This window comes from Cryptomeria japonica, chromosome 7 (assembly GCF_030272615.1).
Source record: "Cryptomeria japonica chromosome 7, Sugi_1.0, whole genome shotgun sequence".
In the NCBI taxonomy this organism is placed as follows: Eukaryota; Viridiplantae; Streptophyta; class Pinopsida; order Cupressales; family Cupressaceae; genus Cryptomeria; species Cryptomeria japonica.
In genome coordinates, this window is record NC_081411.1 from 20,544,388 (window position 1) to 20,565,131 (window position 20,744).

Sequence of the window (20,744 nt, forward strand, 5' to 3'; positions counted from 1 at the left end):
CAAGTTAGGGATAATATTTTGCCAATAAATTTAAAGTGCTGTAATATCGAATATTTCCCACCAAGATGGAAATATTCTTTACAAGAAAAGAACAAAAAATGGTTGCATATGAAATAAGGCCATGGAAATAATATGACATTTATTTTATTTTACATTGCAGCTGCAAATATTTTCACCTAGTGAAAGTCATTCACAGGAAGGGCCAAATAAGAAGAAAGGACAAATATATTGTTGCAAACAATATAAAAGAGGGAAAGGGCTTATTACAAGCAAAGGTTGAAAAGAGGGGGAAAATAAAAGATTCCTGAATCAACTAGAAAAGATGCTGCCAGGTGCCATCAGCAAGCTTGATCTGGAATTTTCTCATTCTCTATATCTTCTTTCTTGTCATTTTGTAGAGGTTTTGAACTCCTGATTTATGAGCAAGTAGAATAGAAATTTGTATAATTTTGTGTGTGTGTGGATGCTTTCATAGTGAATGAATGTACAAATTCTCTCAGCAGTGTCAATTAGTTCATGAGCAATCAATGAAATTGTTGCAGAAGTTGTCTCCAGGTGTATTTTCTGATTTTATACAAATTATAATATCAAGGGTATTCTAATTTGTCTTTACAATTTCCTTGTAACTGTGTGACCTTGTGTATGAGTTTCTTTCAAGGAAGGGATTAAAGTTCTATGTACAGTGAATTAGAAAATATGACATGGATCTGTAAGAATGATTATGCAACAAGAGGGGCCGCATCAATGTTAAAAGGCCCACTAATTTGAAGTGATCTGTTGTTTAAGTTTGCATTCATGATCTTGGATTTGAATCCTCACCCTAGGATTAGACACTGATCTATGATACTTCCAGATCTGGTTCAGAAACAATTCATTATTAAAAATCTCATTTAAATTTTTGTTTGGAGAAGTTAGGCTTAGGATAGGAACTTATTCTCAGTTGCAGTCAAAATATTAAATAACCAAGAATAGAGCCAGTTTAAGGTTGATGAAATTTGCTTTGGTTAAAGTCCACTGAGAATTATCTGCTATATTGCAATACTTGGTAGAATTTGCAAGAGATAATAAAGTATTGTAAAGGGAAACCCCCCTAGGTTTAGCAAAGCCTAAAGTGCAGGAGATATTTCAACCTTTGGTTCAAATCTCATTTGTTGGCCACTGATCTGAGGATCTATTGATTGAATCTGGCTAATTCATAGGAAATCCTCAAGCAATCAATTGGAAACACCAACAGAATGCTTGGTATTTTATTTTGTGTTGGAGAGTTTTACAAAAGACACATCAACACAGTCAAGTTTCCATTCTACTGAAATATCTATGGACTCTATTTGTTATGGAAACATAAAACTTGGATATTGATAGAGTCATACTTAAAGAACCATACATATCTAGACCATATACAAAAGAGAATGATCCCCAACAATTTAAAAATCCATGTTTGAGTTCTTTGCACCCTTAATCTATAGCAAAGGCAGAGAAATTTGCATAGAATTCAAAACAATAGTACCATCACTAAGTTGAGATACAAAAGACAACTGACAAACATTTTTGAAATTACACTCCTTTGTCCACAAATAGAAACATAGGAAACTGGCTTAATATTCTCAGGAACCAAAGGTTTCACATACACTCTAATTAAACCAAAACGAACAAACTGGACATCAACATGACTCCTTATATACTCTATTTCAGATGTAGGAATTAGACGCAACAAATCAGTCTAATATGCTTGTCCATCCTTATGCTCTAAAACTAATTAAATAGCTCTAATACAAGGTTTCACAAAGGTTTTGAAAGTAGATTTTTACAGAAACTTGACAAATAAATTTTCAGACATTAACTCTATTTCTTTATACACTTTCTCTGCTTTTAAACTAAGAGGTTTCAAATTTACAAAGCTACCTGCCAGAGCTTCTTAGCGACCTCTATTTCTACTTCTTTGTTCAGTAACTCGACATGGAAATGATTCCATAGCCATTAGTAGTTCAAAGATTCCTTCTGCCTCTGCTTCACTCAGTATTTCACAGTCATGTTCACTGCTTGATGCCCACTGAAATTCTGCCATATTCTTTTCTATAAAAGATAACTGGGTATACGAGTTTAAGTTGGAATAACCTTGGATGAGAACAAAAGGACTCGACAGACAACATATTGGCACTTTCTACAACTTATTTGGATGGTTCCTTTGGAATCTAGTTTAGCTAATTCTAACAAACAGAATTGATACTGAAGATAACCAATCTAAAGTCAAATACAGAGAGAGATAAGATTTCCACATTCTAAATTTAATTTAATTGAAACAATCAGTTTGTTGAACAAATACCATTCTTAAAACTCAACCCTTCCATCTCTCACAATGGACCAAGGAAGCAAAACAATAAATAAAACAAAGTTATGTTCCTTGAAGAAATTAAGTCTTGACAATCTATATTAAATTCACCAATCATCATAACAATGAGACACGAAAACAAGAACTAACATCTGCAAAAGCTCTACTAAATCAACCGCAAGCTTGCAAAAAATATGTGTGCATAAGGGTATCAAATAAACAAAGGTAATTAAATCAAACAGATCAACAGGGATTCTTTCTCAGGGAAACATACCGAGGAATCTTTCGGATGGTTACATTCTTCACAGGTACTTCCTCTCCTGGGTGTATTGACAACAAATTCTTTACCTACAAAGATTTTATGTAGGACAAGTTAAAGTGCACCGATATTATCCATAATTTTTCTGAGCTGGTAAGTACTAAAACTGGTAAGATTAGAACATATTGCATAATGATTACTAAATGTTCAACAAATAAAAAGGTAAAATAAGTTTTTCCAGTTAATACAAAAGATGGTGTGTTCATAAAAATCTCCTGTCAGCACATAGGCACATAATCCTGAAAATATCATAACAAAAGCAAACACTCATGTAACAACATTAACTAGGCCTAGAAATTTAATGGGCTCAAAATAATTCCTGAAATAATGACGAAGAGAAACTGCAGAGATGATTGTAAACACTCTTAGAATTTATTTTCAAAAAACAAAATGGCAAATTTGCTTCAAATAAGCCTGAAATTATTCCAGAAATATAGAAAACTGCTATAATGTGCTGAAAAGAGAATCGACAATAAGAATCACAAGAAAAAGACTAAAATTGATAGATCTTATCAGTCAAAAGAAAACCAGACAATATAAAACATAACATACACAAGTTTAGGAGAAAATAATTTCATAAGTTGAAAGATCATAGGATCAGTTCCAAGATCTATTTTATTAATAGATAGTTTGAAATATCTCACAAATGCTAAAACAATTGTAGCAATTTTGCAAAACCTTCGATTGTCTAAAGACTTTTCAGTTCTTATAGCCTAACCATCAGTTCAGGAGTAATCTTTCATGAAACCCATGTAGATTTGTAGTAAAAGAGATACAATGCTTACCAACACCAAACCAATTATATTTGTAGGTTGTTCATAATATAGAGGCACTCTGCTATGTCCTTTTTGTAGTATTAATATCATCAGTTCCCTGTACAAGAGAAATTAATAATTTTGAGAAATAAATAACTGCTAATAGTGAAAGTAACTCTACTAGATAAGTAACTAAATTTGCATAAAGCACCATGTATTTGCACTGACCAAAAGAGGATCAAGAGGTGACAAAAAGATTACTTATCGAGTTTTGCATTGACATCAATAGCAAATATTTCTGAAATTGGTGTCATTGCATCTTCTGCAGTTTTTTCTGTTAATTCCAATGCCCCAGCAATAATTGTTGTTTCATCATGTGTCAGTTCTCCACCTTTTCCTGCCTAGATTGCAGCAAGAAACAGTTAATTATAATGGATCATCTTGACAAGATAGTAAGTTGTTAATAAAAAAGTCAATGTTGATAAGCAAGTGCAAAATTGTCCTAAATCCCCACTTGATCATTGAAAATTCGGTTTGAAGTCCAACATAAAGTGTTTGGCATTGCAAATCATGTAAAAACTCCGACATGGGCTGTTGCATGTTTAATAAAAACTCCGATCTTCATTGCAGAATATCTGTGAAGTCTGATTTCCTTCATTGCACAAGTCATTCAAACTCCAACTTCACATTGCAGATTTTGGTCAAAGTCCGACCTGCCTTTTCAAGTTCCCAATGATAGGCGACCCTAATGTAATTGCAATAAATTCAATTGCAAGCAATCCTAAGCTAGGTTGGCCTAATATTGAAGACGCAATCTCAAGAGTAAAGAATGATATAAAGGGAGGATTGAATCATCCATTTGAACATCAATCCAATTCAATTTAAGACAGATAATTGAAGGAGCCGACCTGAAACAATCCATTATCCTCTTGCAACTTCAAAAGAGAATTTTATCAGTCTACAGGGTAAAAATATGGATCAGACATTGGGTGAGATTGCAAGGACCAGATTTAGGGCGAATTTCTGCTATTTTGGTGAGAATTAGAGCAGATCTAGGGGCATTTCCATTTCCAGATTTGCTAGGGTGAAAAATTAATGTTGTTTCTTTCACTTCATAATGTTTTGATCCAATACTCATCTGTTTTGCAGGACTGATGCAAGGGATGGAAGCAGGATAATCAACACCATGAAGGATTAAGTCTACAAATTTAGCACAAAGAAGCGTTCAAGACTACACAAGGAGATTGCACAAGAGGGAAGTTAACACATACCTCACATCATTAACAATGCAACACCAAGGCGACATATCAGCATGAATATCCAGATGGAGCAAATGCACAAGAAAGGAACATATGACAATCTTGAATTTCCTTTGGAAATCCGAGAATACTTGTCACTATAAGGAGATGATCCTGGTTGTGCAATACGAAGATGCCCCTACATCAATGCAAGATTAAGGATCAAGCTACATCATAATGTCAAAATGTTTGAGACCAAAGCAAGAATCACACAAGGATTCTGCAACAAGGTCAAGGGATGGAACTCAACAAGGTGTACACAACATTGCAACACCAAAGTATTCAAATCAAGATCAAAGGACTCTACAGCAGGATCAAAGTCAAAGTTTACATTTCAAGGCAACAAGGTGTTCCACATTTCAAGAGGATGTCAAGGCAAGGAGGTAATCTAGGATGAGAAATTCAGGATGGAGAATAATGCAAGAACAAGTATAGGACATCACAAGGGCGAAAATTTTCAAACATGAAGATGGAAAGTGGATGTCATCAAGAAAGAAGATAGTTTCAGAAGAGTTAATCAAAGCTAGAAACTCAGCTTGATCACTTGGATGATGCAATTTCAGAATATGCACCATCTTTATCATACCGGGCATGGATAATGTTGAGTATCAAGAGATATTGCCCCATCACAAACACCTTGTGATGATCTACATGTCGTGCACGTTGAGGTGGCATCATGCTTGTTGTGACGTATTCACACATCGCCCCGTTGCAAATGGGGACCCCCACTTTTTCACTTTCTAGGCTAGTTGTCTTAGCTTAGTTTTTGGTAGTTGTCGAGACTTTGCTATTAGCCTCTTATTTGTAGTTACTCAGGGATTGATCAAGTCTCTCCTTGATCAATCCCTACATACTATCCTAAACCACCCTCTATTTAGCCTAAACCTACCCTTCCATCCTACACCCTAACCTACCTTCACTCACTTCCATCCCATCCTAGCTTACACCTCCCAACTTACATTTACCTCACCTTCTATCCTATCCTATCTCTTAACTTCTATCGTATCCCATCTCCTACATTACCCACACTTCCTTTCCACCCTACTCCTACCCCTACCCCTATTCTGTCCTAACTCCTTTCATTACCCCTTATACCTCCCACATCCTAAACCTCCCTACCCCACCGTAGCACTCACTCTACCTATTTCCCCACATCCATACCCCTTATGTCTCCCTTTCCTCCAACATCCCATTCCTCCTCTTTCCCCACGTGGCAGCTCCCCTTACCACTTCCCTCACATTCCTTCCACCTCACATTCCTCTTATACCTGCTGGGCCCCACAAAATCTGAAATGGAGATTTAATAGCTTGTCTTAAGGCATAGCATTTCTTTTGACTTCCTGTACTACCGTAGCCTTGCTTGGGTCCCACCAATTCAATAATGGATGCAAATCAAAGTTTCTAAGGAATTCCAAGGACTGACAGCATTTCTTTTGACTGTCCAAATCAGCAGCACCAAAGATGACTCATTTCCATTGCTCATGAGTTGAAGCAAAAACCTCTTCCTTTGCCTTGATGTTGGAGCGAATTCTTATTCCATTGCTCCCTTCTTGGAGCGATTTCCTTTGCTCTTGCATAGGAGCAAATTTTTGAGCCACAACCTTCCTTTGCTGCTGGGTAAGAGCCCGGGAACTTCAGAAGTTTAGACTTCCGAAGTGGAAGAACCTTGGAACCTCGGAACCTCGGGGGTCCGGGGTTCCGAGGAGAAGAAGGGAAGGGAACTAGGCGAAGGAAGGAACTTCGGGACCTCGGGTTCCGGAGTTCCGGGGAAGATAGGGGAAGGAACTTCGGAACCTCAGGGTTCTGGAGTTCCGGAGGAAGAAGAAAGAAGGGGAGAGAAAGAGAGGAACTTCGGAACCTCCGGGTTCTGCAGTTCCGGGAAACCAGAGAGCGAAGGGAGAAAAGGGAAAGAAATTCGAAACCTCGGGATTCCGGAGTTCCGGACTTCGAGAGAAGAGACGAAGGGAAGGAAGGCCAGGGACTCCGGAACCCCGAGGTTCCGGAGTTCCGAAGAGGGAAGAAGGAAAAGGGACAAGGAACTTCAGAACCTCGAGGTTCCGGAGTTCCGGGAAAAGGGAGAAAGGAGAAGAGGGGCAGGGAAGGTTTCGGAGTTTCGGGGAACTGGGCAAAGGGACTTCTGAACCTCAGGGTTCCGGAGTACTAGGCAAAGGGTCTTCAGAACCTCAGGGTTCCGGAGTTCCGGAGAAGGAGAAAAGAGGAAGAAGGAAGGGAACTTCGGAACCTCGGGGTTCCGAAGTTCCGGGGAAGAGAGAGGAAGAGAAGGCTAAGGAACTTCCAACAAGGCAACACTTCAAACCATGACTCTTCTGCTTTTATCCTTGATCAACTGGGGCGGCGCTGGTCCATGGAACATATCTCTGATCGATTCTCACTGATGGACCAAGGGTGTCATAAAATGACAACAGTACTCATCTTGGCAGTAGGAGCAAAAGTCTCCTCGTAGTCAATGCCCTCTCACTGTGTAAAACCCTGAGCAACCAATTTGGCCTTGTACTTATCCAAAGTACCATCTATATGATACTTGACTTTGTAAACCCATTTACAACTAATAGGTTTCTTCCCAAGAGGCTGATCAAAAAGAATCCAAGTGTTGTTCTTCAGAAGACTATGTTATTCTATCTCCATAGCCCTTTCCCACTCAGGAATGCCTTTAGCCTCAGAATATGTATGGAGCTCACGAATGTTGTGGAAGCTAGCCATAAGTGCAAAGTTGACGATATTTTGTTGCTTTCTCTTGCGGCGAACTAATCTATCCTCAAGAATCTCATCATCATGAAGATCTCCTATGGTCTTGGCCCACCATTTAGGCCTAAGGGTAGAAGTACCAACATCTGGCATTGAAGAAACAACATCCCCTGGGGTTTCCGGAACAAAGTCATCTGGATGCAAATCCTGTGACAAATCACATGGTGTTGGATCGGTAGATTCCTCATCTTCAAAGTCAAAATGCTCTGAAGCCCTCCCATCATGGGAACCAAGAGGAAGACGAACACCAACATCAGGAGCCGCAGGACTAGGAGTACAAGGCATAAATGGACCAATAGTCTCATCAACCACAACATCACGACTGAAAATGAGATGATCCGTCTCCACATCAGTCAACCTGTAGGCCTTGTGGTTGTCGCTATAACCAGAAACATAAGTGTTTGGCTCTTTGAGTCCAGCTTAGCATGCTTAGTGTCTGGAATCCATACATGAGCGATAGAACCAAAGACTTTCAAATGGCCCACTTTAGGCTTGTGTCCTGACTAGGCTTCTTCAAGAGTCATCTTCTTAACGGCATGTGTAAGTAACCAATTCGGGAGATAGACTGCAATGTAAACTGCTTTAGCCCAGTATTTCTTAGGAACATTGCGATGCTCTATCATAGAACGAGCCATTTCAGTAATGGTGCGATTTCTACATTCAACTACACCATTTTGCTGAGGGGTGTATGGTGTGGTGAGTTGGCGTTTAATGCCATGTGTAGCACAAAATGTAGAGAAGTCATTGGAACAAAACTCCCCTCCATTATCTAACCTTAGAGTGACAATCTAAGAATCGGATTCTTTCTCTACTAAGGCCTTAAACTGCTGAAATGTATTGAACGCATTTAATTTATTTTTCAAAAAATAAACCCACATTTTTAAAACTGAACCGTCGATCATCTTCCATAATGGCACATCGCACGATTATCTTTAGTCAATCTGAAATTGACCATCACATGTGGCAAGCGGGTCCACCCAAAGTATGACATGGCATAGCCAACTCACTGCTTACTTCACCTTGGTTATCGACCCCACCATCAAATTTTCTTAGCCCGCCTTGGACACTAGGCATCATCTCATGATGTCGCAGTCCTTAACCCCCTTGCATCTTCCTTCACAAGGTTACGAGGTTCATTGGATCTGTTTGCAGTTTACCCGCAATTACAATGATCACTTAACAATGGCCGCTAACTCTCGTGCACTTCTTGGATCGGGATTAAAACATCATCGTTCAATTTTAGTACATGCAGAAACATGCACCTTTAGTGACTCGGACTTTACCCGTTGGGAACCAGTAACAACAAATGCTGCAAAGGTCGAATCGTCGGTTCACCCTGCCCTCTTAGAACATGTGGCATCATCTCGTGATGTCGCAATCCTTATCTACATTTGCCTTCTGTTGAGACCCTCCCTACTTTTGTTCAGAAGCCAATCGAATTTGACACTCAGCCTTCATGTGACCAAACTTATGACAATAATTGCACTAAACATTCCTCTGCTTCTTCTTGTCCTGAGAGGAATCAGAGCCTTTCGACTGAGAAGACTGAACCTTCCCTTTGTTCTTCGCAGAAAATTTGGTAGAGAACGCTTGCTCAGTGGAGGTGGAACTGGTATTGCTTCCAAACTGTTGGCACCACCGATCTTGCTATAAAAGCTTGTTACAAACATCGGAAAACTTCAAATCGATGTCAATGGAAGTGATATTGAGCATTTCGATGAAATGCTCAAAAGATTTGGGCAAACTCTTCAAAGTGATGACGACCATGTCCTCTTCCTCCATTGTGTTACCAATCGCCTCAAGTTGGTCACGGATGTCCTTGATCTTGGTCAAGTTATCTTGCAGAGGTGTCCTTTCATCCATCATAATTGAAAAGAGCATGTTCTTCAAAAAGAATGCTTTGCTCTTATCAAAGGTTTCATGAAGACTCTTCAAATGATCTCATATCTCCTTCGCAATTTTGTTGGATGGTACCTGAGGTAGCTGCTCATCGGTGACAGAGAGTTTAATGAGCATGCCAACTTCGCAGTTGCGCTCATCCCATTTGTCCTTATCTTTGCCGGTAGTGGTTGGACGTTGAGACGTGCCCAAAACAACTGCATCAAGACATCGGTACTCAAAAATGGTCAACATACGCTGCTTCCAGGTGTTGTAGTTGTGGTCATTGAACTTCTGGCTGCTTTCGAGCATAATGTTTGTCAAAGATGCCATCACATACCTCAAGGTCAAAATGGTGAAGGCACAAATTCTAATGCACGAAAACCAGTAGATGAAAACAAAGGGATTTTTTAAAACAAAATTGCAAGTCGGATTCGAAGGCAGAAACTAAAACCCTAGAACAGTTTTCGAGGCAGAAAAAAGTTTCGAAGACCTAGAAAAATCTGACGAAGAACCAGTTGAGGTTTCGAAAAACCCACCAATAATTTGCGATCAAAAATTATTTTGCCTTGAAATAGAGGGTCAAAACCCAAGGTGAAGTTGCAAAAACCCTAGGCACAAAAAAAGAACCTAGAACAAAAAACCCAAAAGGAATCTTTAATCAGAATTATTTTTCGACTGAAGGGTCAAATATACGGGCTCAAAAACCAGGCCACGAAAACAATGCACCTAAAAAATCCAACGACAACCCAGTTCAGATTTCGAAAAACCCACAGATTTTGCAACTGAAAAAAAAATCGACTTGAAACAGAGGGTCAAAACCCTAGCCGAAAATCCAAAAACCTGTTGATGTGTCTTTTGTACACGACCAAACACAGAATAAAATACCTAAAGGTACCTTATCCTCTCTTGAACAAAGTTTCCCGACTGCAGAAGATCTCGTCGAAGGATCAGTCAGAGTAACTCCAAGGTTCTGATATGTAGGTTCTCTACGTGTGGATAAGCTCTTGCGGTATGATGTGATTTTGCTGGAATCACAAGGGGACTTACTTTCAACGACCTGAACGTCTGATTTGCTTTGGATATTACTGGAACGTGGAATTTCACCGGCCCTTGATTTTGAAAAAACGAAAAAGGATAAGGTTTGGAACGATATCTATTTCTAACACTAAGAACATAAGAGCAATGAATGACCTTTGATGAAATTCTAACTAAGTCTTGCTTTGACATCCTAGGATCATCTCCACAAGATTAGTGCGATCTTCTGAGGAAAGCTTTATGATGTTTAGATCACCGCTACAAGCATGGACATCGTCAGGTTGATGCATATCAAGGAAGAAGCGATAACTGAAGTTAAGCTTAAGTTGAATGATTCCAGTTGACTACGCAAGGCAAGTATGCAATCAACAAACCGCTAGTAGTATGGATATACGAATTTCACCGTTGATCATACAAATTTCTTCCATTCACCTAATAACATGAAATCAAATTTGAGAAGTGTAAAGACCATGCAAATTGTTGAATCGACCCATAGAATTCACCATTTCTTCAATGAGGTTTACAAGTCTTTTGCAACAATATCTTGCCAACAATATTTGCCTTCACTTTCTACTCTACTCTAACTATTTCCTACTCTCTGACTCTACCCTATTAACTCACTATTACCCTTTACAAATGAGGAGCCAAGGCTTTATATATAGAAGCCTTTACAAACAAACGGCTCTGATTGTCTTAGAATCAATGGCTAGGATTACAAGATAGAAACCCTAATTGGGGTTTGTTACAACAAACCTCCTCTAGCCAATGAGAAAATTACATTCCAAGAGTGAGGACCAATAGGAAGCATGGGTAGGTACACCGAAGTTTGTGCCGCCTCCGATAGATTAGATACATTGAATCTGGTCCTGCTGAGGTGGACCAATCCGACCAGAGGAATGATGACTGGGATGCCACCTTGTCTAACGCTTGTGACTTGGTTGATCCTTTTCTGTCTCTGATGTGATGAATGATGTACTTCCTTTGCTTGATGAGGCTTCCTTATTGTCAAGTCTTCCTTCTTCAGTAGCATATCTCAAACTGAAGTGTTGGCAAAGCCTTTCTTTGTCATCATGTGGTTCCTTAGTGTGGCGACACCTGTAGTTTTCCAACGTTTCAAAACATCTTGAGTCCATCTTTGTGCTTTTGGAATGTCCTTGATGAGGATGGACTGGAATAGGTCGTCCTTGTCCACGCTTGATCTTCTTTTATCTACAAAATAAACCAAAGGATGATTAAGCACATATGACATATTCATTTCAACATAGCATTTTCCACCTTAAATCATTAATGAGAAGACATCAAAATGGAATTTTACTCAATATCCTCTCCAGGGACAGGCCCTATAAGAATTTCACTCTAGACCCTTTGGAAGGGTCAGAAGCGAAATTTGCATTTTAGCTCAAATTTCATCATTTCTTCACTCCAAAATGCCTCCAAGACAAGCATATGCTATCCTTCTCTTCATCAAAGCCTAGGAATCCACAACTTGACCTTCATCATGAGAAAATTAGGTGAAATTGAGAATTCGCTTTGGCCCCTTTGGAAGGGTCAGGAGCGAAATTCTTGACTTGCTTGTTTTCCTTCACCTAAGTCTACTCTTTTCACTTTTCATACCTAGACTTCCATTTTTGAATCCCTCTCTCAACATGACAAAACTTGCTTGACCCTCAAAATGGCTAGAAAGGAGAATTTCGCTAAGAATCATGGCCAAGGACAGGACCTATTTAGGATTTCGCCCTGGACACTTTGGAAGGGTCAGGAGCGAAATCCTTGTCCTAGCTCAAAATCTTGGCCATTGGTGGCCACAATCCATTCCAAGGCATGCCTAGGGGTCCTTCCAAGCTCAATCTACCTTGATCCACACTTAGCTTGACACAAAAATGAAAGGAAAAGGTGGATTTTAGGAATTTCGCTCTGGACCCTCTGGAAGGGTCAGGAGCGAAATTCACCTTCTTGAGCTTATTTCATCATTTTTCCACTTCAATTCACCTCCAAAGGGCAAGGACATATCAATCTATTCCTATCCAGGCCATAAAAAACCAAGAACTTGACTTGTTTTGAAAGGGAAATAGGTGCTCTTAAGAATTTCGCTTTGGACCCTTTGGAAGGGTCAGGAGCGAAATTCTCCTTCTAGGCCAAAATCCTTCACATTTGGTGATCACTAGCAACTCAAAGCCATGCTTAAGGACATCTCCAATCCTAATTCACCCTAACCCACACTTAGCTTGGCACAAAATTGAGAAAAAAGGGAGGTTTTGCGGAATTTCGCTCTGGACCCTCTAGAAGGGTCAAGAGCGAAATCCCCGTTCTAGGCTTAACTCTTCATCTTTTCAACTCCAATCTTCCTTGCAAGGCAAAAATACACCACTCCACTTGCATCCATGCCATAAGAATCAATGTCTTGACCTCATCAAGATGAAAATAGGAGTTTTCAAAATTTTCGCTCTGGAACCTCTGGAAGGGTCGGGAGCGAAATTTCCATTTTAGGCTAAAATCATTCACATTTGGTGATCACTCCCTAAGGCGAAAACATGTCAATCCACCTTCCAACATGCCTTAGAAACTAAGAACTTGGCCAAAACAAGGAAGAAAATGAGGTCTATGGGGATTTTCGCTCTGGACCCTTTGGAAGGGTCAGAAGCGAAATCCACATTCTTGGCTGGTTTTCCACTTCCTTCATCCAATTCTCCTTCAAACTTGATCAAATTCAAGCTCCTTTCTCCACATTTAAGTGAATCCACCATCAAACTAGCTCAAAACAAGGTCATTTTCATCATTAAAGGCAAGACAGGGGGTCAAATTGAGGATTTCGCTCTAGACCTAGGCCAAGGACAAGACCTATAGGGAATTTCGCTCTGGACCCTTTGGAAGGGTCAGGAGCGAAATTCTCCTTTTGGGTTGATTTCTGCCACTTCATCGCGTCAAACCTCTTCAAAGGCAAATATGCATCAAAGCCTCCTCAACCATGCCTCAAAAATCCAAAACTTGGCCATATCAAAGAGCAAAATAGAGGAAAAGTGAATTTCGCTTTGGACCCTTTGGAAGGGTCAGGAGCAAAATCCATGTCTTAGGTCAAAATCTTCATTCCTCAATGCTTTCAATCACTTCCTGAGGCAAGAACATATCAATCTGCCCCCACCATGTCCAAGGAACAAGGATGTTAGCCCAAACAAGGGAGAAAATAGTGTTTAGGGAGAATTTCGCTTTGGACCCTTTGGAAGGGTCAGGAGCGAAATTCACATTTAGGCTCAAATCTTGACTTCATTTCTCACATTTCTTCATCCAAACAAGTGTTTTGCCCTCAATAATGCCTGGGAATGAGTTAGTTCTAAGTTTGGGTCAAAGTAGAATGTCTTATGGAGAACTTCGCTCTGGACCCTTTGGAAGAATTAGGAGCGAAATTGAAAATCACTATGGACCCTTTGGAAGGGTCAGGAGCGAAATTTGACATTTTGGTCTCTCCGTTGGGATTCATATATGGAATATAACATTTTCTTAAACTTTAAGTTATATTCCATATAAACTGTCAGGATGTTTGAGAGTGGTTTCGGACCTCCAGGAGTTATAATGCAAAATCTAGTTTTTGGAGGATTCTTCAATTTTCCAGACTTGGTCAAATTTCAGGATCAGGATGAAATTCCAGACTTAGCCAAATTTCAAGACATTTGAAGATTAGGATGACATTCCAGACTTCATCACTGACCAATTTGACTTAACTCAGACCTCCAAAGAGGATATTCACTCACCAAGCTTCATTGACCTCCTCAAACTCAAACAAGACACAATTAGCAACAAGAACAAAACTTTGTCCTAAGGAAGACTTTCAAAGACGACCCTAACCCGGAGCATCCACTGACTCAACTATAGCTAAAACAGAGCCTGCTATCTTAGTGATCCCTCTGGCAACACTTAGCATGCAAAGGCTAATAGACAAAACCCTAAAAGACCTAGAAAAACAAACCCCAGAAAGCAAAAAAGTAGGGGTCCCCATTTGCAATGGGGCAATGTGTGAATACGTCACAACAAAACCCTAGGCAGCCATTAAAGCTCAAAAAAAATGTAGGTCGTGAACAGAAAACCCTAGGTCGCAAGTTTAACAAAAAACCCTTTTTCGCGCAAGCAGAAAGAAGATGAAATCTGTGATTTTTTTTTTAAACACGAAAATCGCGTTAAAACAATCGCGATTTTTTTTTTTAAATGTGCGGATGAAAAATAATATAGATCGTGTTGGGAAGCCAAGAAAATACAAACACGATTTTGGCAAAAAAAAAAAATTCTACCAAATCCTTCAACAAATGCAGACAGAAAATGGACATGGGTAGGGCAAAAATGCCCTCAAGCAAACCCATGAAAACAGACGTGAAATAGGAGCCAAGCACAGAAAACCCTAGATGGGTTTGAGGAAAAAATTGAAAAAATTAAACTACACAGACTTTTTCAAAATATTTCCTAACCTAGGGCTCTGATACCATGTGAAAATCAGATTCACTGGTAAATTACTTCATTGGTATTAACTGAGAACAAATTACAATATATAGAAGTTCCAAAAATACTGTAGATATTAATTATGATACCTACTTCTATCTACCTAATATTATAAACACATTAAATACAATATTGACCATTAACAATATAAGGAATTATTATTCTAACATGATTGCATCTCATAAAGAGGAGAGTTGTGTGGAGAAAAGCTTGGTTAAGTGATGAAGAACTTCCATTGCTCTTAGTTTGGAGCGAACATTTCTTAGAGGCACTTCCTTTGCCTCCAAATTGGAGCGATCTCCCCCTTAAAGCACTTCCACTACTCCCATTTTGGAGCGAACTTCCCTTAAGTGCATTTCCATTGATCATGATTTGGAACGAATCTTTTAGAGCAATTTCCATTGCTCCCAATTTGAAGCGAACTTTTAAGGTCTACTTCCTTTGCTCCTTAATTGGAGCGAAAAGCATTTCCTTTGCCCTCTTAAGAGAGCGAAATGTTCCTTTGCCCTCTTAGGAGAGAGAGCAACCCCCACTTCCTTTGCTATGCAAAAGTCCAATTTCTTCATGTGATTATGCCAAGCAATGATAGGTAATGAGAAGAAGAGTCTAGCCCCAACAAGGATCAAAGGGGCCCACTTAAAAAACAAAACAAAGATGCAAATGTAATGTCCCCACTTTAGCAGTTGACCAAGTGTGTGTGCGTTAGCCTTGTTCTACATGGTCCCGAGGGATAACGAAGGGTTTAAGGGGATCCTGGAGTGTTTTGGCCTAGTCATTTCCAGCATAGTTGAAAAACTCGGACTCGCCACGGACTCGGCAAACCAAAAATTTGGACTCGGACTCGGACTCGTGAAAGACTCGTGAAAGACTCGGCAAGGACTCGGCAAAAAAAAAAACCGTAGTTTTATAAAAAAACATAAAGAAATTAATGCATTTAGAGAACATAAGAGCCATAATTGAAACATTACACATGTCACATACTCATAGTTTCAAACTTTCAACTCTAAAATGTATAATACCAAGATTTCTTCAATGCTAATTATGCTTTTATATGGAGCCTAATCAGACTCGGAGGTTAAATTTTCCCTACTTCCATCGGCGCAATTTCCCCCCATATTTTTCGACGGGGGTTTCGGGGCAACGCCCCCAAGTTGGGGTCAAGGGGCATCGCCGAAAGATCCTAAAATTTGACTAAGTCTGGAAAATTGAAGAATCCTCCAAAAACTAGATTTTGCATTATAACTCCTGGAGGTTCGAAACCACTCTCAAACATCCTGACAGTATATATGGAATATAACTTAAAGTCTGGAATGTCATCTTGATCTTCAAATGCCCTGAAATTTGGCTAAGTCTGGAATGTCTTCCTGATCCTGAAATCTGACTAAGTCTGGAAAATTGAAGAATCCTCCAAAAACTAGATTTTGCATTATAACTCCTGGAGGTCCGAAACCACTCTCAAACATCCTGACAGTATATATGGAATATAACTTAAAGTATAAGAAAGAAGAAAGATAAAAGGAAATGTCACTTATACTTAAATGTTATATTCCATATATGAATCCTGACGGAGAGACCTAATTTTTTCACATGTTAAACTCAATTTTAAAGCTTGCATGACATTTTCTCTAGGTCGCACGAGTCCATCTGAAAGACTCGCGAGTCCATGCAAAAGACTCGCGCGAGTCCTTGCACAAGACTCGCGAGTCTTTCAGATGGACTCGCCTCGGCGAGTCCTGGCGAGTCGACTCGTGGCTCCCATGGACTCGCGAGTCCGTGGCGAGTCCGTGGCGAGTCCACGAGTTTTAAAACTATGATTTCCAGTTTGGGCCAAAACGAAGTTGATTTACTCAGTTTCAGGCATACTTACTATTTTTAGTAAGTCAGCAGGACATAGCGGAGGCCAGTTTTGGTGTTTGGATTTGATACTCCTCGGTGAGAGCTTTCCGACGAGCTATCACTCGCTTTATTCGGAGTCCGATTGCTAATACATTTTAATGCCTGAAGTTTTATTAAAGTAACATTTAATTTAATTGTAAAATATTAAAGTGTTACTCTAATATTTATTTTATGGGGATCTGTACCCAAGGGAGACATAAGTGAATATTTTAATATATGTTTTATATTGCTCGTCTTTTATCCCACATTGCCCATGAGAGTTGAGTGGACCTTTGGAAAAAGAATAAAAGAAAGCGTTTGTGGCTTCATTAGATATGTTGAATATGAAAAGAATTGGTATGTGAGAGTTGCAGATCCGTTCTTGGCATTAGAGGACGTCTATCCTCTCTTGTGACATTCTAGACGTCATTCCCCTGGGGTTTGGCCTTTGGAATCCTTTGCTATCAGCTTCATTATCAGGCAGATTGGGTGCATTTCCAGGTACAGGCAGATTTAATGTTTGTTCATATCTTCTTCCCTACTTGTCCGATGCTTATGCCATTTTGAGGAGATGATTTTATGAAGATATTGGACCTGTTGAAGACAAATTAATATTGCTGCAACACTATTCACGCGGTTACTATTCACGCGGGTACTATTCATGTCATTGTAGCAGCAAGATTGAAAATGATTGCTGGAGTATTATGTCAATAATGCTGGAATAATTAGTGAGTTGATAATCTGCCATGTATTTGATTTTATTAAAATCTGAAAATAACATCTTATCAGCAGTAGTTCAATTTTCAGTTTGCATATTATTGTAGTTTCATTCTTGTCCATATTCTGTGATTTCAATTCCATGTAAAACAAACCAACATTTCATTTCCGGAGCCATAAGGGAATTTAAAACATTAAACGGAGAAATAAGGAGTTGGATGCAAACTGTTTGATAAAATTCCTAGCAGCAATTGGTATGGTTTTTGGGCATTCCGGGGTGTCCATTACAGCAAATGTTAAGTGACACCTAAGACCAAAGAGGACCCACCTAAACAAGGAATGTTTTATTTATTTAAAAATCAACATCAATTCCCATTTGAGCGGATAAAAGGCAAAAGATTTAAAGAGAAATATCAAATATTGGAAAGGCAGAGTATTGGAGTTTTGATAATTCAAAATCTTTAATAATGAAATAAATTCGTATCAAAAGCAAGTCGGCCATATAAGAATAATATGAAAAGAGATGACTTTTAGCACTCAGCACATACACAAAGGAGATGTCTCATATCATTTCAACATCATTTAATAAGTAATTCTGATCAGACATTAAGGCAGCGATTCTAATGGTAAAAATCAGTGATTTTGGCAACAAGATTTTGATCATCAAACTCTTCATTAAAGAGCAATTTTGATTTTTAAAGGTCAACAAATTCTTTGATCATTCCATTGATCAAAGTAGGTGATCCTTTAATTAGGGTGCTTAAGATCAAGCTGAGGATTTTCAGATCAGACCTGTGGCAAACATAAAATCAGACTCAGAATCAGATGTTTCCATATTTAAAAAGGGTTTCTCACACTTAATTGATGAGGCTTTGGTGTGATAGGCGTGTATTGATTCAGTTAATTTTGTTATTTCATCAAATATGATTCAAAATGTTTTCCTTTTCAGGTCTGACTGGAGAACCATAGCGAGGAATGAGGAAACACATTTAAGATTACATCAAGATGGGATGCAACACAAGGCAAGCATGACATTCAACAGGAAGTATTTCTGGCAAGCACAAAGATACCAAGGAAGGTGATTACACAACAAGGATTTTGAGATATTCTGATGACATGGGACAAACAGAAGGTTGATGTGAAGAGGATCAACATCAAGATGTTCAAGAACTCAATATTGTAAAAGGACTAAAGAAGCTTCAAGCGATGCAAAGCAAAAAAAAATGAAGTTAGAGCTCAAAGTCAAGTATATCATAAATAAAGGAAGATCAACCAAAGGTATCACATAGTCTACATCCAGTGTGATCAGTCAGAAGAGTTAACCAAAGTTAAAAGATTAGCTTGAACAACATGATATAATTTGGGAATGTGCCTTCACCATCATCATCATATTGAACAAGCTTGAGATGTGGAGTATCAAAAGATATTACCCGAAGTATCAACATCCCTTCATGATGATGAATGAAATCTACAAGTGCAAACTGAGGTGTCATCATAGTCATCATTCCACCAATCGGAGGGTTCTACATCAGCATGTCTTGATTCAATGAACCAGACTCACCCATGGGGGCACAAACTCCAATGCATCTAACCCCACTATCTATTGGTCAAATATTCTAAAGAAGACATGTGTCAAAACACTGTAATTATTTCATTGGTCAGAATAAAGTTTGTTGTAAAAAACCCTAGTTAGGGTTTCATTGTAAAATCTTGGCCATTGATGGGGTTTGATCCTGGCCATTCATTGTAATTAGCTCTCTATATAAAGCTCAAGCTCTTCATTTGTAAGGGTTAATAGTGAATAGGAGGTTAATAGTTAATAGTTGGTCAATAGATAATAGTTAGTTGGCAATTAGAGTAGAAGTTAGATTAGGAGTAGGCAAAGATTGTTGCCAAAACCTTGTTGTAAAGGACAATTGATTTCATTGAAGTTATGGTGAATTTGATTTGTTACTTAAACAACTTGCATGGTCTTTACTTCTCAATTCATTTTCATGTTATTTAGATGAATGGAAGATCTTTGTGAAAAATCAGTGGTGAAACTCCTAATCCATACCACTAGCCTCTTGTTGATTGTAAGTGTGCCTTGAGTGGTCAATTGGAATCCTTGAATGAGCTTAACTTCAATTGTTATTCGTACCTTGATATGCATCACCTTGATGGTATCCTTGTTATTGATAGTGATTTGAACATCAATTTTTACCTTCCTTAGAAGATCCCACTAAGCTTTGTGGAGTTGTTGCTTTGCATGTCAAAACAAGGCTTAGTGGAATTTCACCAACGGTTGTCCATTGTCTCTTGCATTCCTAGGAGTAGCATAGCCTTCTCAAGCCCTAAATCTTTTGCCTTTTTAAATTCTCCAAGCAGGTAATTAGGATCTAAGTTCCAGTAATTCAAGCATTCATGTACACCATAAGTCCCCTGGCGATCAATCAAACCGACTCCAAGGTTTACAATAGGTTTCATTGCAAATCATCTAAGTCTAGAAATCCACCTTTTGGCATCCTAAAGCATCAAATTTCTCTAAGTCTTGAGATAAATGAAAGGTCAAATTCCATCACTAAGTCAGTTTGGCACCCAGATCTTGAGTAACGCATTAGAATCCAAGTGCCATGGAAAGAGGTGAAAAGTCAGAATTCCTCAACTAATGCAAAATGGCACCCAAGAATGGAATGGAGCGCCAAATCTAGGTGCTCATGGAAATCTTAAAAAAATTCAAATTCCCTCTTCAAGCTCAAAATGCACCTAGGATAGTTAGGTGGGCGCCAAATTGGAGTTATCAAGGAAAGTTGAAAATGTGAAAAATCCTTGGCATTGTCAAAATTTCGCCCTAGTTCTAGCAAGGGCGCCAAAGTTAGGTTGGCATGGAAAACTTGAAAAATAATAAATTCCTTGGCACACGCAAAAACGTGCCCTGGTTTGAGAATGAGCGCCAAATAGACGGGCCCATGGAAAACACAACAAAGTGAGGTCGCTAAATGAGATGAGCCATGGAAAATGCCAAAAGCATCAAAGTCCAAGCCAAGGTGAAAATAGCACGTAGAAGTCAGGTAGGGCACTAGGATTAAGTCTTCATGGAAAATTCAAAAAAACAAAATTCCATGACATGGTAAAATGGCACCCAAGTGTTGGAGATGTACTCAAATCAAGGCATCAAGGAAAATCAATCAATTCCTCTGCCAAGTGAAATCCACGCCCAGGTCAAGGATGAAGAAATTTTTTCCAAGGCAAAGAACAAAATGAGGATCAAGAATGGAATGTAAAAGCAAGAAATACCCTCAGTA

At 39.0% G+C, this 20,744-nt stretch overlaps 1 protein-coding gene across 1 annotated transcript in view; it reads right to left on the reverse strand.

Moving 5' to 3' along the window:
- LOC131056487 (DUF21 domain-containing protein At4g33700) overlaps positions 1–20,744 on the reverse strand; it is a 98,534-nt gene that overhangs the window by 4,699 nt on the left and 73,091 nt on the right. Inside the window, exons 6-8 of the mRNA XM_059208123.1 lie at positions 3,665–3,804; positions 3,434–3,521; positions 2,604–2,677 (exon numbers count right to left, since the gene is read on the reverse strand). Coding sequence (XP_059064106.1) covers positions 2,604–2,677; positions 3,434–3,521; positions 3,665–3,804 — 302 coding nt within the window. The remainder of the gene's footprint in view (positions 1–2,603; positions 2,678–3,433; positions 3,522–3,664; positions 3,805–20,744) is intronic.